General features: G+C 39.6%; 2 protein-coding genes across 3 annotated transcripts; one reads left to right on the plus strand and one right to left on the minus strand.

Annotated features, from left to right (window-relative positions):
• Window positions 1-1,386: 1,386 nt before the first annotated feature.
• ROMO1 (reactive oxygen species modulator 1) lies at window positions 1,387-4,311 on the minus strand. 2 transcript variants are annotated; one of them, XM_079980173.1, is made up of 3 exons: window positions 4,178-4,311; window positions 2,562-2,692; window positions 1,387-1,754 (listed from the first exon to the last, which is right to left on the minus strand). In XM_079980173.1, exons 2-3 carry the CDS (start codon window positions 2,690-2,692, stop codon window positions 1,646-1,648), a joined length of 240 nt encoding a protein of 79 aa, XP_079836299.1. In that variant the 5' UTR covers window positions 4,178-4,311; the 3' UTR covers window positions 1,387-1,645. The 2 variants fall into 2 exon arrangements, with proteins under 2 accessions (XP_079836299.1, XP_079836300.1); XM_079980174.1 differs by having other exon boundaries at window positions 4,116-4,179.
• Window positions 4,302-20,040, plus strand: NFS1 (NFS1 cysteine desulfurase). Its single transcript, XM_079979644.1, has 13 exons — window positions 4,302-4,437; window positions 5,828-5,895; window positions 6,752-6,868; window positions 8,754-8,837; window positions 10,206-10,358; window positions 10,791-10,884; window positions 11,544-11,678; window positions 13,108-13,265; window positions 14,266-14,371; window positions 15,355-15,436; window positions 17,247-17,330; window positions 17,596-17,685; window positions 18,274-20,040. The coding sequence occupies exons 1-13, from the start codon at window positions 4,347-4,349 to the stop codon at window positions 18,335-18,337; spliced, it is 1,326 nt and encodes a 441-aa protein (XP_079835770.1). The 5' UTR covers window positions 4,302-4,346; the 3' UTR covers window positions 18,338-20,040.
• Window positions 20,041-20,695: the final 655 nt, after the last annotated feature.

The raw sequence follows: 20,695 nt of genomic DNA on the forward strand, positions 1-20,695 counted from the left end.
GAAAAATGCAAATTGTGAATAGTTAAAATGCTGGAAAATCAGCAACAGTTTGAGCTTCTCTTTCCCTCCCTCCCTCTGTTCACCTTAGTGCACTCAGTTTTTCCTTACACACATCCACCAGAATTTCTTAGTTTAAAAACCAAGCTACATTTGTCACGGTGTAGAGGAGGGGTCCCTAACCACCTTGGGCCTACAGGCACATTTGGCATTTCAGGAGTGTTTGCATGACCACAGATTGACTGCTGCTGTTACTAAATGTTGGAAGCATACGCAGCTATCATCTTCTCTTGCCCAAATGAGACATGGGACAGACAAAGTTCACCAATGGAGGGGGAAAACCTAGTGAGGCCTGCCTATTAGTTGGAGCAGTGTACTACTCTGCTCAGCACAAGTAGTGCAGAAGCAAGTCCATACCCAGTGTTGTATCATCTCTTACTCCTCACAATGACTTTGATGGCCTTTTCTTCTGGACTACTCTATAATGTCTATGTGGATGGCAAAGGTTGCCAGTTGGGTACTTATAACTCCCGTATGTCAATTCCAGTGAACACAAAAAAAATCGAACTTAGGTTCACCTCTGCCGCTAACAGCCATTCAGCTGTTAAAGCTCAAATTGCAACATAGGTTATTTAGGTGATACAGTATCCTATCTGTAAAGTGTGTGGCCCTTGACAACTGATGGAAAGCATTTTTAAACTAAACATTTTTAAACTAAAAGTTTTGTTAATTTGGTTATATGTCGAGAAGGCTATGCTCAGACAAATTTGAAACTAAATGAGAAACTCTAAAAATGAATTATTTTATAAGTGACACCATTCAGTTGGGTGGCACCCTATATAACTAACTATGCCTATTAAGTGAAAATAGTTAATCTGGTGAATATGCCAAATCAATTCACAACATACCCAAACAAGTTCTCATTTTCTTGTGTTATTTAATTATCCCCTTCTCTCAAAGGCATAAGAGGGCCTGAGCTCCCCTTCTATAATAGTAGTGATCCAATCCTACAGTAGGAAGTTCTTGTTATCACCAAGTGGAAAGCTATGGACTTCTTTAAATATGCAATGAAAATTACTTTTACTCTCCCAGAATAAGTGCAACTTAAACATGAAACTGTTATTAGGCTTACACTGCAAACACTTGGTACCAACTTCTTTTGATTATCCATGCAACGATTCAAATTAATCCTGTCACATACACGCTTTCGTCCAATTTTATTCCACCTCCATAAACTTGGGATTTTTGCAAAAATTCAAGCCTCCCTGGTTTCATTTACAAAATCACAGACAGAAGATTCCTTTGATAAACAATGGCTGATCTTGTAATAAACTAATCATACCCACGCAGGAAACACTTGATACCAATTAAAAAGCATCTTCTAATAGGTATGATTCCTATAATTGATCATTTATTTGAGGTCACATCCATAGAGATTCACTGTATACAGAGATTCCATTACTTCTAAATCTCCACTGCCTTTGCCACTTTTGTTACGGAGAAAAAGATTTACAAACCCTTGCCAAAGCAATAAAGGCCGAAACTTATTTTGATGGATTATTCAATCCTGGTGCAGAGATTTTTATTCTACTACATAGCAGAACTTCCAACTTGCAGGGGCATTGGTCTTCGTGATAGAAAAGTAACATTAACAGCGGATTCCCATGCCAATTGCCATAAATGTCCCAAAAGTTCCACCACTCTGCATCATGGTTTTGCCAACACCACCCATCAGTTCTCGCCCTCTCATGCCAAACCTAAAAGAGAAGAAACAATGACAGAGGTGGTTACTTCCCACAATAATCACGGGAAAATAATTTTGTATCTGATTACTGGGAAATGCAATCAACGTAAAAAAACTTCACTAATTTTGAGTGGGTACTTTGGAGTGACCTATACAGCAAATTAGCTCATAGTAAGCACTGGGTGGTCTGCCAGCCAGTGCAACTTAACAAACAGAAGCACTTCCCATAAACTAAACTAATTCAAAGAGAAGAGGTTAATGATAGGTCATTTGAAAACACATCTTTTAAGATTTAGTATTAATCCCAAACCCCATCCTTTACTTTGCTAGTACATATACACCAACACAGTTTAAGAGTACAAAGTTTTAGTACTAATTATTCTCCAGCTGAAGTAATTTCTACTATAGATTTTATCTAAAGCTTTATACTCATGAATGTGTCTTGCTCTCAGAAATGTACAGGATTGCAGTCATGGTCTGTTATCTGGCAACAATCCGCAGAATAGATGGGGGAAGTAAGCATAAAAGATTGTTAAGTACAGGTGGTGGCCATTTGGGGCACGTCCAATTAACATGCAATCGCTGACACATGGGTCCTTATGGACTTGGAAGAGTGCAGACCATGGCCGTAATGAGGGCGGGACACACTTATATCTGCATCTCTGACTCATGCTGGGCTGGAAATTGAATCCCTGCTCAAAATGGTTACCCCTTGTGATATGATCATATTGCATTATTTTGCTCTGTTCCTAAGCCAGGAAAGGTAACGAAGAAGATTCTTCTTAGGATTTATGTTGCATTCAACTACATTCCAACATACCTGAGACAAGAAAATGTGCCGAACAGTGCACCTGCTGCCATACCAACAGCAAAGCCCATCATGAAGCCCATTTTCACTCTGTCAAAGCAACTGGGTTGGGATTGGCCATATGGCCCCACTGTCACAGGCATCTAAAAATATAAAAGAATACTTAAAGAATATCTATCGCTTCCATGCGGAAGATAATCCACATCACCAGTGTGGATGGACCACTCCAAATGTGAAAGTGTGATCAATGTACATGACTGTTATGAATATCAAAGGTGAAAAAGAAGTCCCTGCACCAAGAAATTTTCAACAGCACCATAAGAATTCATAATTTGATTTGCTTCATCCAAAATAAAACTTGCTACAAATGTCTCTTTTTATGGAAGTTGTAGTTATGGGGGAATGTGGTTCTATTTAGACCACAAAGATTTTCTCAAAATGCCCCAGGTAGGCAAATGAGTTAAACATGCAGTAATCACTACCTGTGTGAAGATACGGTAATTAGTTTCCTGCACTAATCCTAGTACTGTATTATTCTGTCACATTTTCTTTGGGATTGCCAATCAACTGTGTGATAGAAATGTACAAATGATGAATGTGAGTCAGTTAAGGACTAGGCTGAAAAGCACTTTGAACTCAACATTATTATTTTTTTAAAAAAAGGTTTAATTTCATTTTGCTAAATTTAACTGTTACAAATCAACTTCATTGAATGAACAGCAACTTAGAAATGAACTATAAACTTTGAGATTTTAAGCTATTTCCATTTACTACCCTGTCTGGTCTCTTAAGAAATACTTAGACAAAGTTCTACTTTGCAACTGTTTAAATTATTAAATGTTTAAATTAAGGAGCAATACTTTCCCACTATGTAACACTTGTAGTAGTTTAGCAAGCAGAAGTTCAAACACACAAGTTGCCAAACAATCCCAAACCAAAAGGGCCTGACAACAGGGCAAATATATTGTTAACATTAGCTTGAAGGATCTATATCCCCACTGAATCTTCCAGGGAGTTCAGCTGCCTTAGCCATTATTTGTAATGTGGTGCAATCTAGACCTTGAACTCGCAGACGCTTACGTAATGCTTTTTATATTTAAAAAACAACACACCAAAAAGCCAGCAGCATAGCCATTCTAATTTAAAGATTAAAATCCCTATATTCTTGCTTATCTCTTGTGCGAGTATCAGCAATTTCCTCCAATACGGAGAAACGGACCAGTTTCTGGAAAGAGGAATAATTCACAAAAGACTGACAGATCTTTGTTGGGGATGTGCGGGGGAGGGGGCGCAATAAGATGGGCTCCAGAATAACACCCGCGACTTTATAATTTTTAGCTTACGTGACAACGAACAGGTTTTTAAATATCGTGCGTTTAAGGGCCCGCGTTATCTTTCTGTCCCACTTGCTTATTGAGTTTCTCAATAAGCCGCGAAGGCCAACGACGCGGGGAAAGGCTCGGGAGACGAGAACGACGCAAACGGCGGCATCGCTATGGCAACCGAAAGAGACCCCACCCCACCCCCACCCGGATACCCAACGTCAGAAAGCCCCCCCTGGACCACCTCGCTCTCTGGGCCCGCCTGCAAACAGCCTTTTCCCTGCTTCTTCCCTCGTCCCCCCTCACCTCGACCACTCCGCGCTTCGTTCCACCCGAGTTTCCCTCAGCGCGGCCTGCACTTCCGTCGCACTCCGATTACGTCGCAGGAAACGGCTCTCCCGGGGGGAGGCGAAGAGGCGAGCGTCGTTGCTGTGGGTGCCTGTCGGCTGGGCGAAGGACGGGAGGCGGAGGGACGATGATGGCGGTGCGGCCGGCGACATGGCGGGCTCTGAGAGGACTGCTAGCCGGCCAAAGGAGGCGGCTTTCAGGGGCTCCGCAGCAGCAAGGTAACGGCGCTCTGTCCTTTGCAATCCCGCCAGAAGGGCGAGCGAGCCTGGCGGGACGCCCGGCGGATCGCGAGTTTCAGCAGAAGCAGCTGGTAGGCGGCTCCCTTCCGCGGCTGCGATGGCATCTGCCTCCTGGGCAATGTTATGTTTTCCGCTGCTGCGGGCTTGGGAAGCTCGCGCAGGGGGAAAAAACCAAACACGAGTGAGAGTCGCCTGGTCCCTTCTTCCCTAAGGCAGCTTGCTCAGTATTTCATTTTTTTCCTGTTGAGGGCTTACTCTCTGAAGTGGGTTTGCTGTCATCTGGAAACAACCTTGGCTGAATGTGAAAGTAGTAGAGGATCGGGGCCGTAGAGCCGCAAGATCCGACGGGGTAGAGCCGCCGCAGCGACGCTACCGATGCCAAGAGCTCAAGCGCAGAAAGAGAACGTGTAAATAAATAGCTACGCCTCCCGGTGTTGTGGTGGTCCGTCCAACTTTCTCTCCCGTCAGCTGCAGCAAACGGCATTGCGATTGAGTCCTACTGTCGCAGCCCAAGGGATCGTTGAGATGACGGGGGTGGGATTACGGCCCTTTGAAAGTTACAGGCCCAACCTTGGGTTTGCAAAAGTGGCGTAGTTAGTAATGTTGGAAGGGCAGGAACTCATCGCGACAGCTCACATGGTTACATTCCTAAGAACAGTTAAAGGGTGGGGAGTAGGCTTCTTTGTTGATCAGAAATACATTGCATAATGCCCATTTTTAGAATGGGAGGGACTTGGGTTCACATCTTCAATCAGCCATGAAGTTCACTGGGTGACCTTGGGCCAGTTAAAGTCTGAGCCTAGCCTACCTAATAAAAGTATTATGTGCCAGACCAGATCCAACTTCCAAGCTTGCAGTGCTGGCAAATACTGCCCAGTCAGATGCCATTGCTCCAGGTATGAATAACTACTGAAGCTCCCATGTTCCTGCTCCGCTGCATCACTGGTTGGAAACCTTTTCTCAGCAATCCTAATAGGAACCCAAACATTCTGAATCTGAAAATGTTTTATATGTTACATATAGCTAAGCTATGGAGATAATCTTGCTCTTTGAACACTTCACTATTGTGTGAGCTCAGTTCAATTGATTTCTGCTGGTGGTTCAGTTTCAAACTTTTAAAATGCCACTTTCTGGTTGAAATGCTTTGTTATAGCTGCCTGAACAATATAGTCCTGTGTATCAGCTTCTGAAGCTGAACTTAAAGTGGAAGTATTTTTGAAAAAATATGTTTTAACCACCTGTCTGAATTGCTTGTGCATTAATTAATCTTCATATTATACTACATACTGGAATAAGTCCTCCACCCCATAGCAGAAATGATATAATCTGCAAATTTGCATTTGTCACTCATATAGTTGTCTTTCCCTAGGCATAGGCAGTGCTGATGAAACTTCGCTTCGACCATTGTACATGGATGTCCAAGCAACTACTCCTCTGGTTTGTGAACTAAGTACTGTACTCTTTTGAGGAGCATTTGTTTAAACAAACACATTGTTTACAGAGTAGTCCTGCACTATTTACTCAGAGGTAAATCCTACTATGTTCAGTGGGGGCTTACTGCTAGGTAAGTGCATAGGATCACAGCCCAAGTTTCCTGTCTACCCTGAGATGTTTGATAGGTGAGAGAATAATACAGTGGTGCCTCGCAAGACGAAATTAATCCGTTCCGCGAGTCTCTTCGTCTTGCGGTTTTTTCGTCTTGCGAAGCACGGCTATTAGCGACTTAGCGGATTAGCGCTATTAGTGGTTTAGCGGCTTAGCGGCTATTAGCGGCTTAGAAAACGGCGGGGGGGGAGGGGAAAAACTCGCAAGAACTCGCCCGACGTTTCGTCTTGCGAAGCAAGCCCATAGGGAAATTCGTCTTGCGAAGCACCTCGGAAAACGGAAAACCCTTTCGTCTAGCGAGTTTTTCGTCTTGCGAGGCATTCGTCTTGCGGGACACCACTGTACAATGTGATATCTGACTAAGATGTACTCAAGCTAGAACTGTAGAAATGATAATTCCTAGAGTCTGACTGAGTCAGATACTTGTCATTGGATCTAGTAGTAAGAGAACATGGCTGAACATTTACAGCCTGTTCTTAATCACATTTTAATCCTATTTACTCTGAAATAAAGACTGCTGCCATACTGGCCGTACTGTCTTGTGTACACAAACAGAAAGAAGATTGTAGCCTTAATAACAGGTCTGGGTGTGTTCCAAGCATTTGGGTGTGTAGGGGAAAACTCTTCGATACAGATTTTTTTTTTAATGATGAAATGAAATAGAATAACTATTAATATTTTCTTCTAGGACCCTAGGGTTTTGGATACCATGCTTCCCTATCTTGTGCATTTTTATGGTAACCCACACTCAAGAACTCATGCTTATGGTTGGGAGAGTGAATCTGCTATGGAAAAAGCTAGACAGGTGAGATTTCTGCATTTTTCTTATAATTTGTTTATGAACTGCTTATCAGTCAAATCTCATGGAAGTATATGTATGGGAATATCATCCAGAAGACAAATTGTATCGAGGAGTTAGTGATCTGACATGGTTACCCTTCCTGCCTCTGTTCCTTCCCCCTCCCTCGCTGCTGTTAATTTTTTTTGCTGGTGTGAGAACAGTCTTTAATGTCCTGAGAATGAGAAGGTGATGCCCCCCCCCAGCTGCCTTAATCAGTTGTGGAGGATAATGCCGGGTACCTTCTTTGCTATTGGACATTGTTTTGAGAAAGTGAGACATTGGGAGGGAGGGAGGGGGCAGCTAATGGATTATCTGCAGGTAGCCAGTCTAGAAAGGCACAAGGCTATCTATAAAATCAGGTGGTTTGGGCAGAGTTTCTCTGAAGCTCATGCACGGACTGATTGGCTGCAGGGCCGTGCAAACTGAGACTACCTGGGGGAGTCACTTTGCCACTTCTTGTGGGCTTCCAAGTAGCAGATTGAAGTGTTTGCTTTGTATACATTGCTTGCTGTTTTAGAATAAAATCTTTAATCTTCTCACTCACCTGTGTATTTTGTATTGCTTCTGAATCTTATTTTAAAAGAATCACCTTGCCTTTGGCAAGACAGTATACAAAATAAAGAAAAGCAAGATACAAACGTAAAACAGTTAAGAGTACATTAAACCCAATGTAAAACCAACATGAACAATAGCCAGTAGTGCTATCCTGAAAAAGCCTGGCATTCAGTGCCAGTTGCAGCTTCCAGACAAACCTCAAGGGCAGCTTCACGTAGAGCACATTCTAGTAATTCAACCTTGAGGGGATAAATATATGGACCACTGTGGCCAAGCTATCCTTGTGCACCCAAAACTGATAGAAAGCTGAAAGAAGGTGCTCTGAGCCCAAGACTACTTGGGCCTATAGTGACAAAGTTGGAGTCAGCAGTACACCTAAGCTACATACCTGGTTGTTCAGGAAGAATGCAGTCCAACCCAGAATAGGCAACTGAGCTGCCTTCTGGACTTGGGTACCAGTTACCCACAGAGCTTCCATCTTGTCAGGATTCATTTTCAGTTTATTGGCTATCATCCATCCCACAACTTCATCCAAGCATGTTTAATATTTGCATAGCCTCATCTGATTTAGATTTCAGAGAGAAATAGATAGAGCAGGGTGTCATCAGCATACTGGTAACACCTTACTCCAAATCTCCTAACAACGACACCTAACAGCTTCATACAGATGTTAAACAGCCCTGGCGTCGGGACGGTTTCCTGTGGCACTCCATAGCACACTTTGCGGGGGGCCAACAAAACTCACATGCGGTGCTACTCTTTGAAATCAGCCCTGGAGATAGGAGCAAAACCACTGCAACACAGTGCCTCCAACACTCATCCCAGGAGGTTACTATTGTTAATGGCATCAAAAGCCTCTGGGAGATCAAGTAATAGCAACAGGGTCACACTCCCCTGTCCCTTTTTTGATAAAGACTACCCATCAGCAACCGAGGCAATTCAGCCATGAAATCAGACCTGAATCAAGATTGCAGTGGGTTAGTGGGTTAAGGTAATCTGTCCTCCAAGAATGCCTGTATATGTGCTGCTGCTACCTTCCCTCTAAAAGAGGGTACTAGTGACCAGGCAGTAGGTGGCAAATGCTACTGGACCAAGTTTTGTTTTGTTTTTAATATAAAGAAGTGGCTGCACCACCACCTGTGGGCATAAAAATGCAGTTTATTTCTAAATCTGCCTTTGCTGACTTATGAAGCAGTTGGGTTTTGAAAGATGCTACAAAAATTGTCTGGTGAATGTGGTTTTCTGCCTCAAAGTAGTAACATTATATTATTGTGTTCTGTCTTTTTTTAAACAGCAAGTTGCATCGTTAATAGGAGCAGATCCTAGAGAAATTATTTTTACCAGTGGGGCAACAGAATCAAACAACATAGCAATTAAGGTAAATGAGTATATTGTAATGCCAAGTGATGGTGATGTAAAAACAATTCACAGTAGTCTGGATGTTCAAATATTACTGTCCTGTCTTGTGTTATAATTAAGGCAGAAGCTTAATACAATTGCAGCAACTAACAGTGCAATCCTGTGTATATTTTTTGGCTTTACCTGAGAATAAATAAAAGTATTGGCAAGTCTTAAAAAGTGCTAAACCTATTACCTTGTGTGCAGTTTTTTTTTAAGTCTGTGGAAGTCACAATTCTCTACATAAAGTTATTTGGATAATCAAAACAAAATTAAAAAAATCCTTCCAGTAGCACCTTAAAGACCAACTAAGTTAGTTCTTGGTATGAGCTTTCGTGTGTATGCACACTTCTTCAGATACCAAATACATTATTTGGATAATGTTATTGTTTTTGCATTTGCAGGATGAGCATACTGAGTCATGTTAAATATCTAGAGATACTTTCTGATATAAATGTATTGTAATTGTAACTTGGTTGAGATCATATAGCGATATACTGTAAGTTCCTAAAACAACTTGGTGTAAACTTAACCAGGTTCACAGCACACTCCTATGCACGTCTACTCAAAAGTAAGTCCTACTGAATTCTGTGGGACTTCTTTGGGTAAGTGTGCATAAGAGCCTCAGGCTGTGGTCTTGAACTCACTTATTAGGAGGTAAGCCCTATTGAACACAGTGGGACTTCCTTCTGTGCAGACATGCATGTAAGATTGTACTGGTAGTTGAATTAAACTTCTGCCTACCTTAAAGTAGATTGCACTAATGTTTCTTGATGTTAAGAGGCCTATTGTATAACCAAACCTAATTCTGCCTGCTTTGTACTTAAAACAGTTATGCAAAGAGAGAGTTGCATTATCAAAACTAACCGACAGGTCTCTTTTCAAGATTCTTCTCTGCACTGCAGTTTGTAAGGTTTCTGTGGCTACAGTTTTGCTTTGTAGCTATTTCCCATAATTGCGCTGAGGAAAAAGGTTGTAAAAAATGTAAATATGTAAAAATGAAACCATGACACTTACTTAAAAAACTGAGCTAAAGTTGAAAATTGCCAAGATTACTTGAATAGTTTTTCATATGCAATCCTTTGCATATTTACTCACAAGTAAATCTCATTGTGTTCAGTGGGGCTTCCTCCCATGTAAGTAAGCAATCCTATGCACACTTTTAGGAGTAAACCCCCCTGCACTTGGTGGGACCTAGTTCTGAGTAAATGTGCCTACGATTTGTTGTCTATTGCCTGAAGCTTCAAGGTATTTGGGCGTTTTACATTTTTTTTACTTGATACTTATAGAAACTACGGATTTCCAGCAGTTTTGATCTAATTTTTTTCCCCGTTTTATCTGTGTAAAGGGTGTTGGAAGATTCTATAAATCCAGAAAGAAACATATAATTACAACACAAACAGAACACAAGTGTGTGCTGGATTCATGCCGTGCCCTAGAAGCTGAGGGATTTCAAGTCACATACTTGCCTGTACAGAAAAATGGGATTATAGATTTAAAGGTAAATCACTTGTTTCCAAATTTGTATTCATGTGATTACAGCTTCTCCCTTTTTCAGTCCTTTGCAATGGAATGTTAACAAAAATGCAGTCTTCCACTTAGAATATGGATGCTACAGAGAGCTGTCTAAGTAAAAACTGGTGAAATGTTTGTTGGGTTGCAGTGACAAAAGGGTGAGGTTTACTGCTTACTTAGTATATTGTACAAAATTGGATCAGTTTAGCAGGTGCATTCAAAGGAAGGACACTTTATGTACTAGTAGAATAAATTGATTTATATCTCTAACCATTTAGAGTGCACATCTTAGCACAGGGAGTATGCCCTATTGAATATAATGGTGCTTATATGTTAAAAGTGCAGTGTAATTGTAAAATAAGTTTCATTTGCAGTGCTAATGCAGTTCGAATTAATTCTCTTCTATGATTTCCACCAGGATCTAAAAAATGCAATACAACCAGACACAGGATTGGTTTCAGTAATGACTGTGAATAATGAAATAGGAGTGGTACAGCCAGTTAAGGACATTGGTAAGTTGACAGTTTGGGTGGAATTAATTTTATGAAAGATTGTAAGATGCTTTATGGAAGAAGTTCCTAAAAAAACTGGTTATGAAATTTGAAATAAATACTAAATCAATCAATCAAACAAACAAACGTCATATCTTGAGCTAAAATGCCAAATACTTATAAAGCTTGACAATGAAGCACACACTGTTGAAGCATAGAATAGCTACATAATTGTGGTGACTTAGAAACAAATCACTGGCTCACAATCAATATCTGACAGCTTTTCTACGTCTGTCAATAATTTGTGAAGGTCAAAATAGATGTTACATGTGAGATCTGTGACCAGATTTCCAAACCTTTTAAAAAAAGAACTTCAAGGTTGTTGTTAATGTGTCTACTCTTGGAGCAGGACCATGGAGGATTCCCCCCCCCCTTTTTTTTATTTTGAGCCATTTCACTCCCATCTAAATGCCCACCTCCCAGCAGTTGAAAGCTAACAGTACAGTGAAACACAGACATCATTTGTATTATATCTGTTCCCAGATTTATTTTGTGATGACCTCTGGGTTTTAGCAATACATTTGAATTGATTGATAAAATCAGTATGTTTAAAATATTTCAACATTTTCATAAAATATAAATAATATTTCATTCTGAACCATGTTGTTTTTGCATTGTAGGTCAGATCTGCAGTTCCCATAAAATTTTCTTTCATACAGATGCTGCACAGGCAGTTGGGAAAATTCCTCTAAATGTCAATGATATGAAAATTGATTTAATGAGCATCAGTGGCCATAAAATCTATGGTCCCAAAGGTATTGATATTTCTTATATTAGATACTACTTCATTTTTACTAATAAAGGTGGCCAGGTTTATTTGATTTGGTAGTCAAATAAACATTTGGAGAAATCGCTAACCCTTGTCAAGGCACCATGAAAAACAGAGACCTTAGTACAGGGCTGGAGAACCTGTGGCCTTCCAGATGTTGCTGGCCTACAGCTCTAATCAGCCCTAGCAATTATAGCCAATGATCAAGGATGATGGGACTTGTAGTCCAGATAGGGGGCCACAGGCTCCCTATCCCTGCAATAGTATTTAAGGAGGAAACAAGAATAGCAGAGGAAAGCCTGCAACAGTCTTGCAGGGATGGGCGCTTCATTCAAAATAGCTTTCTTCGAAATAAGTACTTCCAGTGTGGTGTAGTGGTTAAGAGTGGTAGACTTGTAATCTGGTGAACCGGGTTCACTTCCCTGCTCCTCCACATGCAGCTGCTGGGTGACCTTGGGCTAGTCACACTTCTTTCAAGTCTCTCAGCCCCACTCACCTCACAGAGTGTTTGTTGTGGGGGAGGAAGGGAAAGGAGAATGTTAGCCACTTTGAGACTCCTTTGGGTAGTGATAAAGCGGGATATCAAATTCAAACTCCTCCTCTTCTTCCATATGAGCACTTTGAACACAACTTGGTTCCTAAACACTAGTCTGCTATCCAAGATGTGGAGACAGCTATATGTGGAACAAGCTACATCTACAAATGGATTAAGCTATGCCTGACCACATACCTTACACTATACAGATCTATATGCAGCAGCCTCCATGCAAACCACTGCACAGGGCACTAAGGGCACAGTCTATAATAGACTGTGTGTATGGATGTGGCAGTATGCATGACTTTCTGCCAGAATATTAGATTAGGATGCCAGACAGTTATTTTTCATTTTCTGGAGTTAAATAATGACAAAGGAAGATCCTGCTGAAGAACACCTCAAGGATTTTGATCAATTTTAGGAGAAGATACTTATTTTATAGAAATTAGCAAATGAGGATTCTTCCAATTAGAAATGTAAATTGAATATCTGAAGATGAGATCCAACAAAATGTGAATGGTTCTGTTCATGAAACAGGGCTTCTTCCTCTCTTCCCCCCACTGCAGGTCCCTCCAGTGATCCCCCAAAAATCTTCTCCAGAGGGTTGGATACCCTCTGGAGTAGATTTTTGGGGGTGCATAGGGAGCTGCAAGCTCAAATGAGAAACTGGAAGTTCTGTTGTGCAACCAGATTCCCATTGCACAAGTGGCGGAACATCACTGGATGTTGCCCTGAATGTTTAAAATGCATCTCTTGTGACGAAGAATCTTGATTAAAAGTTCCTGAAGGATTTTTTCTAAATGTTTCTAAATATGCTAGGAGACATACAGTATGGAAAGTCTACCTGTGTACTGAACAGAAGTAACTTCTTGTTTCTAAGGGGTTGGTGCAATTTATGTTCGGCGGCGACCAAGAGTAAGACTGGAACCTATACAAAGTGGGGGAGGCCAGGAGCGAGGATTACGTTCTGGGACTGTGCCAACTCCTTTAGCAGTTGGTCTTGGAGCAGCTTGCAAATTGGCACAACAAGAGATGGAGGTATAAAGAGCAGTTCTAGTTGTGTAACTTTTCTTGATCCATTTATTTTACCATGTTCTTTGAAGCCTTGTTGATGGTTGAAAGTCTGCAACACATTCCTTTAACAATAATGCTTAGGGTTTAATAGGATGCCCTTCTCTGTACTGTAGAGAACTAATCATGCTCCATAATTCAGCCTTTATTTTCCTATAATATGTAAAAGCAGTTATATAAGCAAAGCAAACTTGGTCCTCTTGGCAGAACAATTTTCTGAGATGGTTTTGAGTATTTCTGAGATATTTTAGTAGTGCTATGTTCATTCATTAAGTAGTTCTCTGTGCCATATTTCTTACAAACTCTAACCTTACAGTTAGAACCTTTCTGGTCTCTGTCTTGCTGTTGGTAAGAGAAGGCAAGCAGTTTCTAGAACAACTAGTGTTTATTGATTATAATAATTGTACAGAGATGTACCTCTATTTCAAGGGCATCTCTCTTTCTTCTCGAGCATAGAATTTTCAAACAATTATAGAGGCAATTTCTTATAGAATTTTCCTACTACATATTTCTGAATTTTACAGCAGCAATTGTGGGATAGTAGAGCAAACTCAGGGGGTGGAATCCAATGTTGTGCAAGCAGACTTCTGTTCACATAATGAATCTATCCTTTCTTTCTTTCCTCCATCCCCCCATGTACCCTGAAAATGTGGGGCATATTTGGGGGTATTAGAGCATGGAAGGGAGAGGAGAGGTAGGTGAAGTCCCATTGTGCAGGTGGAAGTCTATTCCACTTGCACATAGCCAGCATCAGCTTGATAACCGTAACTCTCATATTTAACGTGGGGCTGAATTTTGCTATGGTTATTATTTGTGTGAGAAATTGCTCTGACAAATATTGTGTTATTTTGCCTTGTCTTTTTGGTTAACAGGCCAGATTTGACTGATAGAACATTTTTAGTACATCAATCAAGGCTCATCTGCATGTTTGTAGAATAGCTAATAAGTTCTCTTGTTTCTTTTTCAGTATGACCATAAGCGAATTAGTTTATTAGCTGACAGATTAGTTACAAACATAATGTCTGAAATTCCTGATGTAGTAATGAACGGCGATCCAGTTCATCGTTATCCAGGTATTATTAGCATAATGTTGAGTTCCTCTTTACTTCAGAAATTGCCTTTGACCATTTAGGGTTTCTTTTTAAAATGAATATAGCATTGGAAATTTTAAAACAGATTTAAGTGTTAATCTGGTACAGCAGTATTGTTTTAGAATTGAAAGCAATCTTGTGCTCATCCAGTACGAGCCCAGAAACTCAACAAATAGCTTGAATATTGCAAAATTCTCATCCTCTGTTATACAATGTTCTATATATTCATGACTAGATGAAAACTGAGATAATATTATAACAGCATCAGTGCTACAGCTTTGGTTGACTCTAAATAGTTTCACTGTTGCTCTGTTAAGCATATGAAGTCAACATGAAATTAAGTAGAGATTGTAATCACTGAAACACGATGTTTAAACTAATTCAGATATGTCTTCTGCTTCTGTACTGACCTTAAATCACTGCATAAATCAATCCCAGTGAATAGCAGATTATGCACAAGCTTTTTTATTGTTTTACATCTTAGTTCTGACTTGTATGTTTTAGGTAGAGCACTAGGATAAATCACTGTGTTAAAGACTGAATGAAGAATTATGTAATGGTCCAAAGAGCTGCTCAATATTTTCTTCCACTTCATTGTCTTCTGCACAGTTAGCCAGTTTTAGGTTGTTTAGAAATAAAAATTATGGGTGTGCTGGTGAGACAGTTGTTCTGCATGCATTTCTGGAATTAGCATTTAGCTCTCTAGTGATCAGAGCTGTGGTGACATTCACATTCAAAGGAAATGAAAAAGAAACATTCCATAAAGGGAAAATAGACTCAGATTATTTAAGAACAGGGTCTTGAGTTCAACCCCCATGTTAGGCTAAAAATTCCTGCATTGCAGGGGGTTGGACTAGATGACCCTTGTAGTCCTTTCGTATACTATCATTCTATGATTCTGCAAAAACCCTGCTGTCTAAAGTGCAATCTTAAAAGAAGCTGACACTGCTTTGTTAACTTTGCAGGCTGCATTAACTTATCCTTTGCATATGTGGAAGGAGAAAGCCTGCTGATGGCACTTAAAGATGTGGCTCTGTCTTCTGGAAGGTAATATTGTTGGTGTAAATTGGAAAGAATGGGTGAAATTGCACTAAGCACTTGGACCGTGTCTTGAGCAAACATGGTGTAGTGGTTAAGAGCAGTGGACTCGTAATCTGGTGAACCGGGTTTGATTTACCACTCCTCCACATGCAGTTGCTGGATGACCTTGGGCTAGTCACACTTCTCTGAAGTCTCTCAGCCTCACTCACCTCATAGAGTGTTTGTTGTGAGGGAGGAAGGGAAAGGAGATTGTTAGCCACTTTGAGACTCCTTAAAGGGAGTGAAAGGCGGGATATCAAGTCCAAACACCTCTTCTTCTTCTTCTTCTTCTTCTTCTTCTTCTTCTTCTTCTTCTTCTTCTTCTTCTTCAGCAGGCCATCCCTCATTTCTGGATTCTGTTTAGAGAAAGACTCAGCTACACGGGGTGGTTAGAAACAGTTGAAGGCTAAATACTTAAAACATGACTCATTCATCCTCCCCTTTTCTAAGGAATGTGTGTACATGCAGAGGCAGGTATAATGCCAAGGTTGAATTCAGCAACATTGGCATCAATGTGAGGTATTTGCCAAGTGTGAGGTTTTATCATCTTGGTGAATGTTACATGCTATATGGTTCGGTTCCATATAGTATGGTGAGCTAGCATAGTAAGGGCAAGTGATCACTACAAGGTTTATTTCTGGGACTAGAGAACTCTTATTATACTAGATTAGTTCATGATGTACCAGCATCTCTTAAAGTTAATGTAGCTAGTGTATTTATTCTTGTCTTGTGCCATGAGACAATAGACACTACATACTTTGAACTGAACTGAAATGGATAGGGGAACTGTGAAAAAGACTGACTACTAAAAAGCAGGAAAACTCTGATGTTGTGCTAGAAGACTCTGCTGGAGCTGTGCATACTCTGCTGATGACACTGGTCAAAGTGTGTTGTAGTATTAACAACAGATGGTGGACCCAGGTATAACAGGTTATGGGCCAACTGACTTCTATAAGTCTTACATATGTGAGAGAGAAGAGAGAGCCTGGAATATGGTCTAAGGACACATTATGCGGTCTATTGTTAAAGCTATGCAAGTCTTAGTCTGGTCAGTGTGCAGATGAGAGATTGCCTGGAACTCCCATGCCAGATATTTAAAGGAGTGCACAATAAAAGTGGCCTTTTCCACTTCAAGTCACTAGAATTGATGATCTAGAACAAATCTATGAGCCATCTAATCCAGAATCTTTCTTTATTATGACCAGGGCTGATTTACTTCCATTTATAAGGAGTGTCCTATTAGCATTTCTGACTCCTTTCAAATTTTTCTGATTCCTTTTAAAATTCAATTGGCAAATGTCAAATTACATAATTTAACCAAGCTTTATTAGTTATAACTGGATCTACTAGATGGTTAATTCCTGCTGCTAATATCTTTTTGCCCTTTCCTTCCAGTATTTTAGTCCCCCTAAGTTATAATAAGAACTTTGGGCATTCTTATTTTCCTGATCACATAACACACTTTTTAATATATTACCCACCTTGTCTGATCTTTCCCGCTACCTCACACTTCTTTTTCTAACATCAATCTGTTGCTGTACTCTGCCTTATTTTCTGCTTCTGCAGTTGAAATGCCTTACCTTCTATTAATTATGCAATTACACACCCTTCTCTTGCATAATTAGTCTTCTTGGTTTGTTTCTGTAGTCAGTAAATCTTTAGGGGGCAGTGATAGAGTTATAAGAAGAGCATATTACTCTAGAGCTGTCTGCTATTTTGATTTCTATACCAGTTCTGTGTAAGGACAAAATGCCAACATATTGTTTTTTCTCATTAGTGCTTGCACATCTGCGTCTCTGGAACCATCATATGTGTTGCGTGCAATTGGAACTGATGAAGACTTGGCTCACTCATCCATAAGGCAAGGCTTATAGTTCTAAATTAAGCATAGGCAAACTCGGTCCTCCAGATGTTTTGGGACTACAACTCCCATCATCACTGACCACTGGCCCTGTTAGCTAGGGATGATGGGAGTTGTAGTCTGAAAACATCTGGAGGGCCAACTTTGCCTATGCTGGTTCTAGACAGTCACATTCAATTATATTACATCCATCAAGAGAAGAATCCCTTTTTATCTTTTTATGTGTGCTATGTTGCATCTGATAAGCTCTTTGCTTTAATTTCAGGTTTGGCATTGGCCGTTTCACTACTGAAGAAGAGGTAGATTATACCGTAAAAAAATGCATACAGCATGTGAAGAGATTAAGGGAGATGAGGTAAAAAAATATAAATCTGAATATTAGACATTAACCATCACAGGATTTCTTTAAAAGTCTGTCTGTGGTAAGGAAATACTGCCAGAAGTCACGGAATCTCAGTGGTTAGAGCAGATCAAGATAGGGGAAGGAATATACTATTTGTTATCTCTGTAGCTGTGGTCCAGCCAGATATTTACAGCAAACTGGCACAATCCTTATAAAGCCCAAATATGCATGCAGTCCCATTATTTAAGTCACAGAATCAGGTGGGTCCTAATATATATATTTCTCAGGTGTCAAAGGCCAGGGTAAATACGCATTTAGAAGGGTGGAAATTCATATATAAATCTCTTTATTTCCATTGCTAGTGTCTCAATATACTGTAATACCCATCGTGGGTTCAGGCATTCAACCTTGGTGAAATTTTGCCATAACAAAACATCTTAATTGCATATTTCGGAAGATAGGAGGCATTCTTAGACATAATTACTTTATGTAGTTAGAAAGTGTTCTTTGTGGAACTTCGTTTAAAATAATATTTTGTTCTTATTAATTATTTCCTGAAAGTATTTCTGACTGTCATTGAATTTTCCTTCTCATTCACAGCCCACTGTGGGAAATGGTACAGGATGGAGTTGATTTGAAGAGCATTAAATGGACACAACATTAAGCAAGGAAATCACTTGTTATCTTGGACTGCTTGGATATAGATTAAAGTAATATTTTCTCTACATTCCTGAGTAAAACCATGTTGTGCTTGTTTTAAAAATACAAAATCTTTGGATAATCAGTTACGCTTTCTAAATCTAGAGCCTGAAAACTAAATCTAAGGCGATGTTTGTTCAGGTAAATAACTGTGCTTACAAATCATCAAATACGAATGGACATTAGTTTCCTGGAACCAAAGAAGTTGCAGTACTTTTATTTTGGAGGTGACATTGGTACAGCTTGATATGCCAAATCTTCAACTGTCTTATTGTAAAAATAATAAAAAAGTAGTTTGTTTCTACCGTAGGTTTTCCCTAGAATAATTTGCATCTGTTTCAGCAACATCTGTCTTATTGCAAAACTTGTGTTCAAACAGACAGTATGGTCAGAAGTAATCCTCTTACAGAAGGCAGTCTTCCATCTAAAAAGTCCATGTTTTATATTTGAGCAGTGGCATTTGCTACATAGCAATGAATTCAACTGTGCCTAAGGTTTACTAGCTCCCAAATGCAGATCACATTCACTTTTTCACAAATTCACCTTTTCCTTACCTTTATCCTTGATTTGTTATCACAATTTTTTTCTCCTGCTTTCCAGAATAATTTTTTCTGAGCTATTTATTGATTTATTTTTGAGTGACGATGGAAGATTTCAATGTAATGTTTTTTCCTGTAGAGCAACATATTTTGGTTTTTGCTGATAAGAAGCTATGGTCTTGAGAATGAGATTGTGTCTGTCTAGAAATATCCCAGTTATAGAAATATCCCATCACTTAAAAAAATAAAACAATGTCATTGCCTTTCACTTCAGGGTGCCTGACAGTGCTAGATTAAGTTAAACTGGTGAGGCTAGTATTTTTGGTACTCAGAAATGTGTGCCCTCATTTGTATCGGTTTTTTTTTTTTACTGGTATTACTTTTTCTAGTAGTAGAAAGAAAACATCTATTTAAGGGAAGTTTTTAGTTTTTTTACTGCTTTCTGAAATAAATGCAGGAAGAAAATTTAACTGTCTATAATAAATGAACGCTTGTCTTATGCAGCTTTGTGTGCACACCATTTTGAAGGAAATGGCTGCTGACCCTAGGCAATGGACTGTTAGCACTCAATCAATGAAGTATCACTTGCCTTAACTACGAGTCCTATACACACAACGCATATACTCCCATTGAAACTGTATCAGCTTCCTTGAGATAATGTTTATTGCAAACCTGTTCTGGCAAAACTGCTTCATGTAGGAGAGTTCTTAATTTGCAAAATCGTTACAGAAGTTTTCAAAAGCATGGTTTAAAAAGGAAGAAGCATTGATACTGCAATGATGACAGTTTTATTACCATATCACAAAATTAAATTAAATTTTGTGGGCAAGCCATTAATTCCCCCCCCCCAGGTAATTTAAAAAAAAAACCAGCGTTGGAACACTTCTTACACTGTACAGTTTCTTACACTGTACACATAGACTTTTTCAGACATTTATTTTTGTTGTTTTAGAGGAATTCTGTGCAATATAAGTACAGTGAAAGAGAAAGGACATATTACAGGCAGACAGAGAAAAGATAATGTGTTAAAAACAAAATACTGAGTTAAAAGTGTCACAAAAATGCTTTTCTATGTTTAACTTAGTAATGTGGCACTCATCTATTAATAAAGAGATAAAAGCAGCTTTTACTTGTTTGAGTTGTGAATTCTTGTTCATTGGGATGGAAAATATATACACTGATTTACTGAGCAAGTAGTTCTCATAAGCATATATGAGATGGTAGGAATTTTTCTCTGAATGTACATCACTTTGCACTTGCGTATGTTGCAATATATTTGCTATTGTGCAGAGTTTGGAGAGATCCTTTTTGAAGATCCTCTCAATTTGTTCTTGCCACTTTGAATAATGTGGTAATGTATTATCAGCAAACATGGCCTCCTCACTGCTCACCCCTAATTCCAGGACATTCATGAACAGGCATCTATCTAGTTCCATGATTTCAGAAATTAACCATCAATAAATAAAAATACTCCACCGGGAGCCAGTGCAGCTTGAAAAGCACTGGGTGAATATGCTCCCATGGTCTAGCAGATCTGCATTTTTTTAAAAAGTTGTGTAGTCCTATTAAGATTGCTGGAAGAAATATTGACAACCTCAGATATGCAGATGACACAACTTTGATGGCAGAAAGTGAGGAATTAAAGAACCTTGTAATGAGGGTGAAAGAGGAGAGGGAAAAATATGGTCTGAAGCTCAACATCAAAAAAACTAAAATCATAGCCATTGGTCCCATCACCTCCTGGCAAACAGAAGGGGAAGAAATGGAAGCAGTGACAGATTTTA

Source organism: Podarcis cretensis, assembly GCF_951804945.1.
Source record: "Podarcis cretensis genome assembly, chromosome: 6".
Lineage (NCBI taxonomy): Eukaryota > Metazoa > Chordata > Lepidosauria > Squamata > Lacertidae > Podarcis > Podarcis cretensis.

Excerpts from the sequence above, each read along its gene's own strand:
- NFS1 (XM_079979644.1), top strand. The coding sequence starts at position 4,347 with ATGATGGCGGTGCGGCCGGCGACATGGCGGGCTCTGAGAGGACTGCTA. Across the intron at positions 11,679-13,107 it reads TAAAATCTATGGTCCCAAAG|GGGTTGGTGCAATTTATGTT; the intron begins GTATTGATATTT and ends CTTGTTTCTAAG. Across the intron at positions 15,437-17,246 it reads GTGGCTCTGTCTTCTGGAAG|TGCTTGCACATCTGCGTCTC; the intron begins GTAATATTGTTG and ends TTTTCTCATTAG.
- ROMO1 (XM_079980173.1), bottom strand. The coding sequence starts at position 2,692 with ATGCCTGTGACAGTGGGGCCATATGGCCAATCCCAACCCAGTTGCTTT. Across the intron at positions 1,755-2,561 it reads GGCACATTTTCTTGTCTCAG|GTTTGGCATGAGAGGGCGAG; the intron begins GTATGTTGGAAT and ends CTTCTCTTTTAG.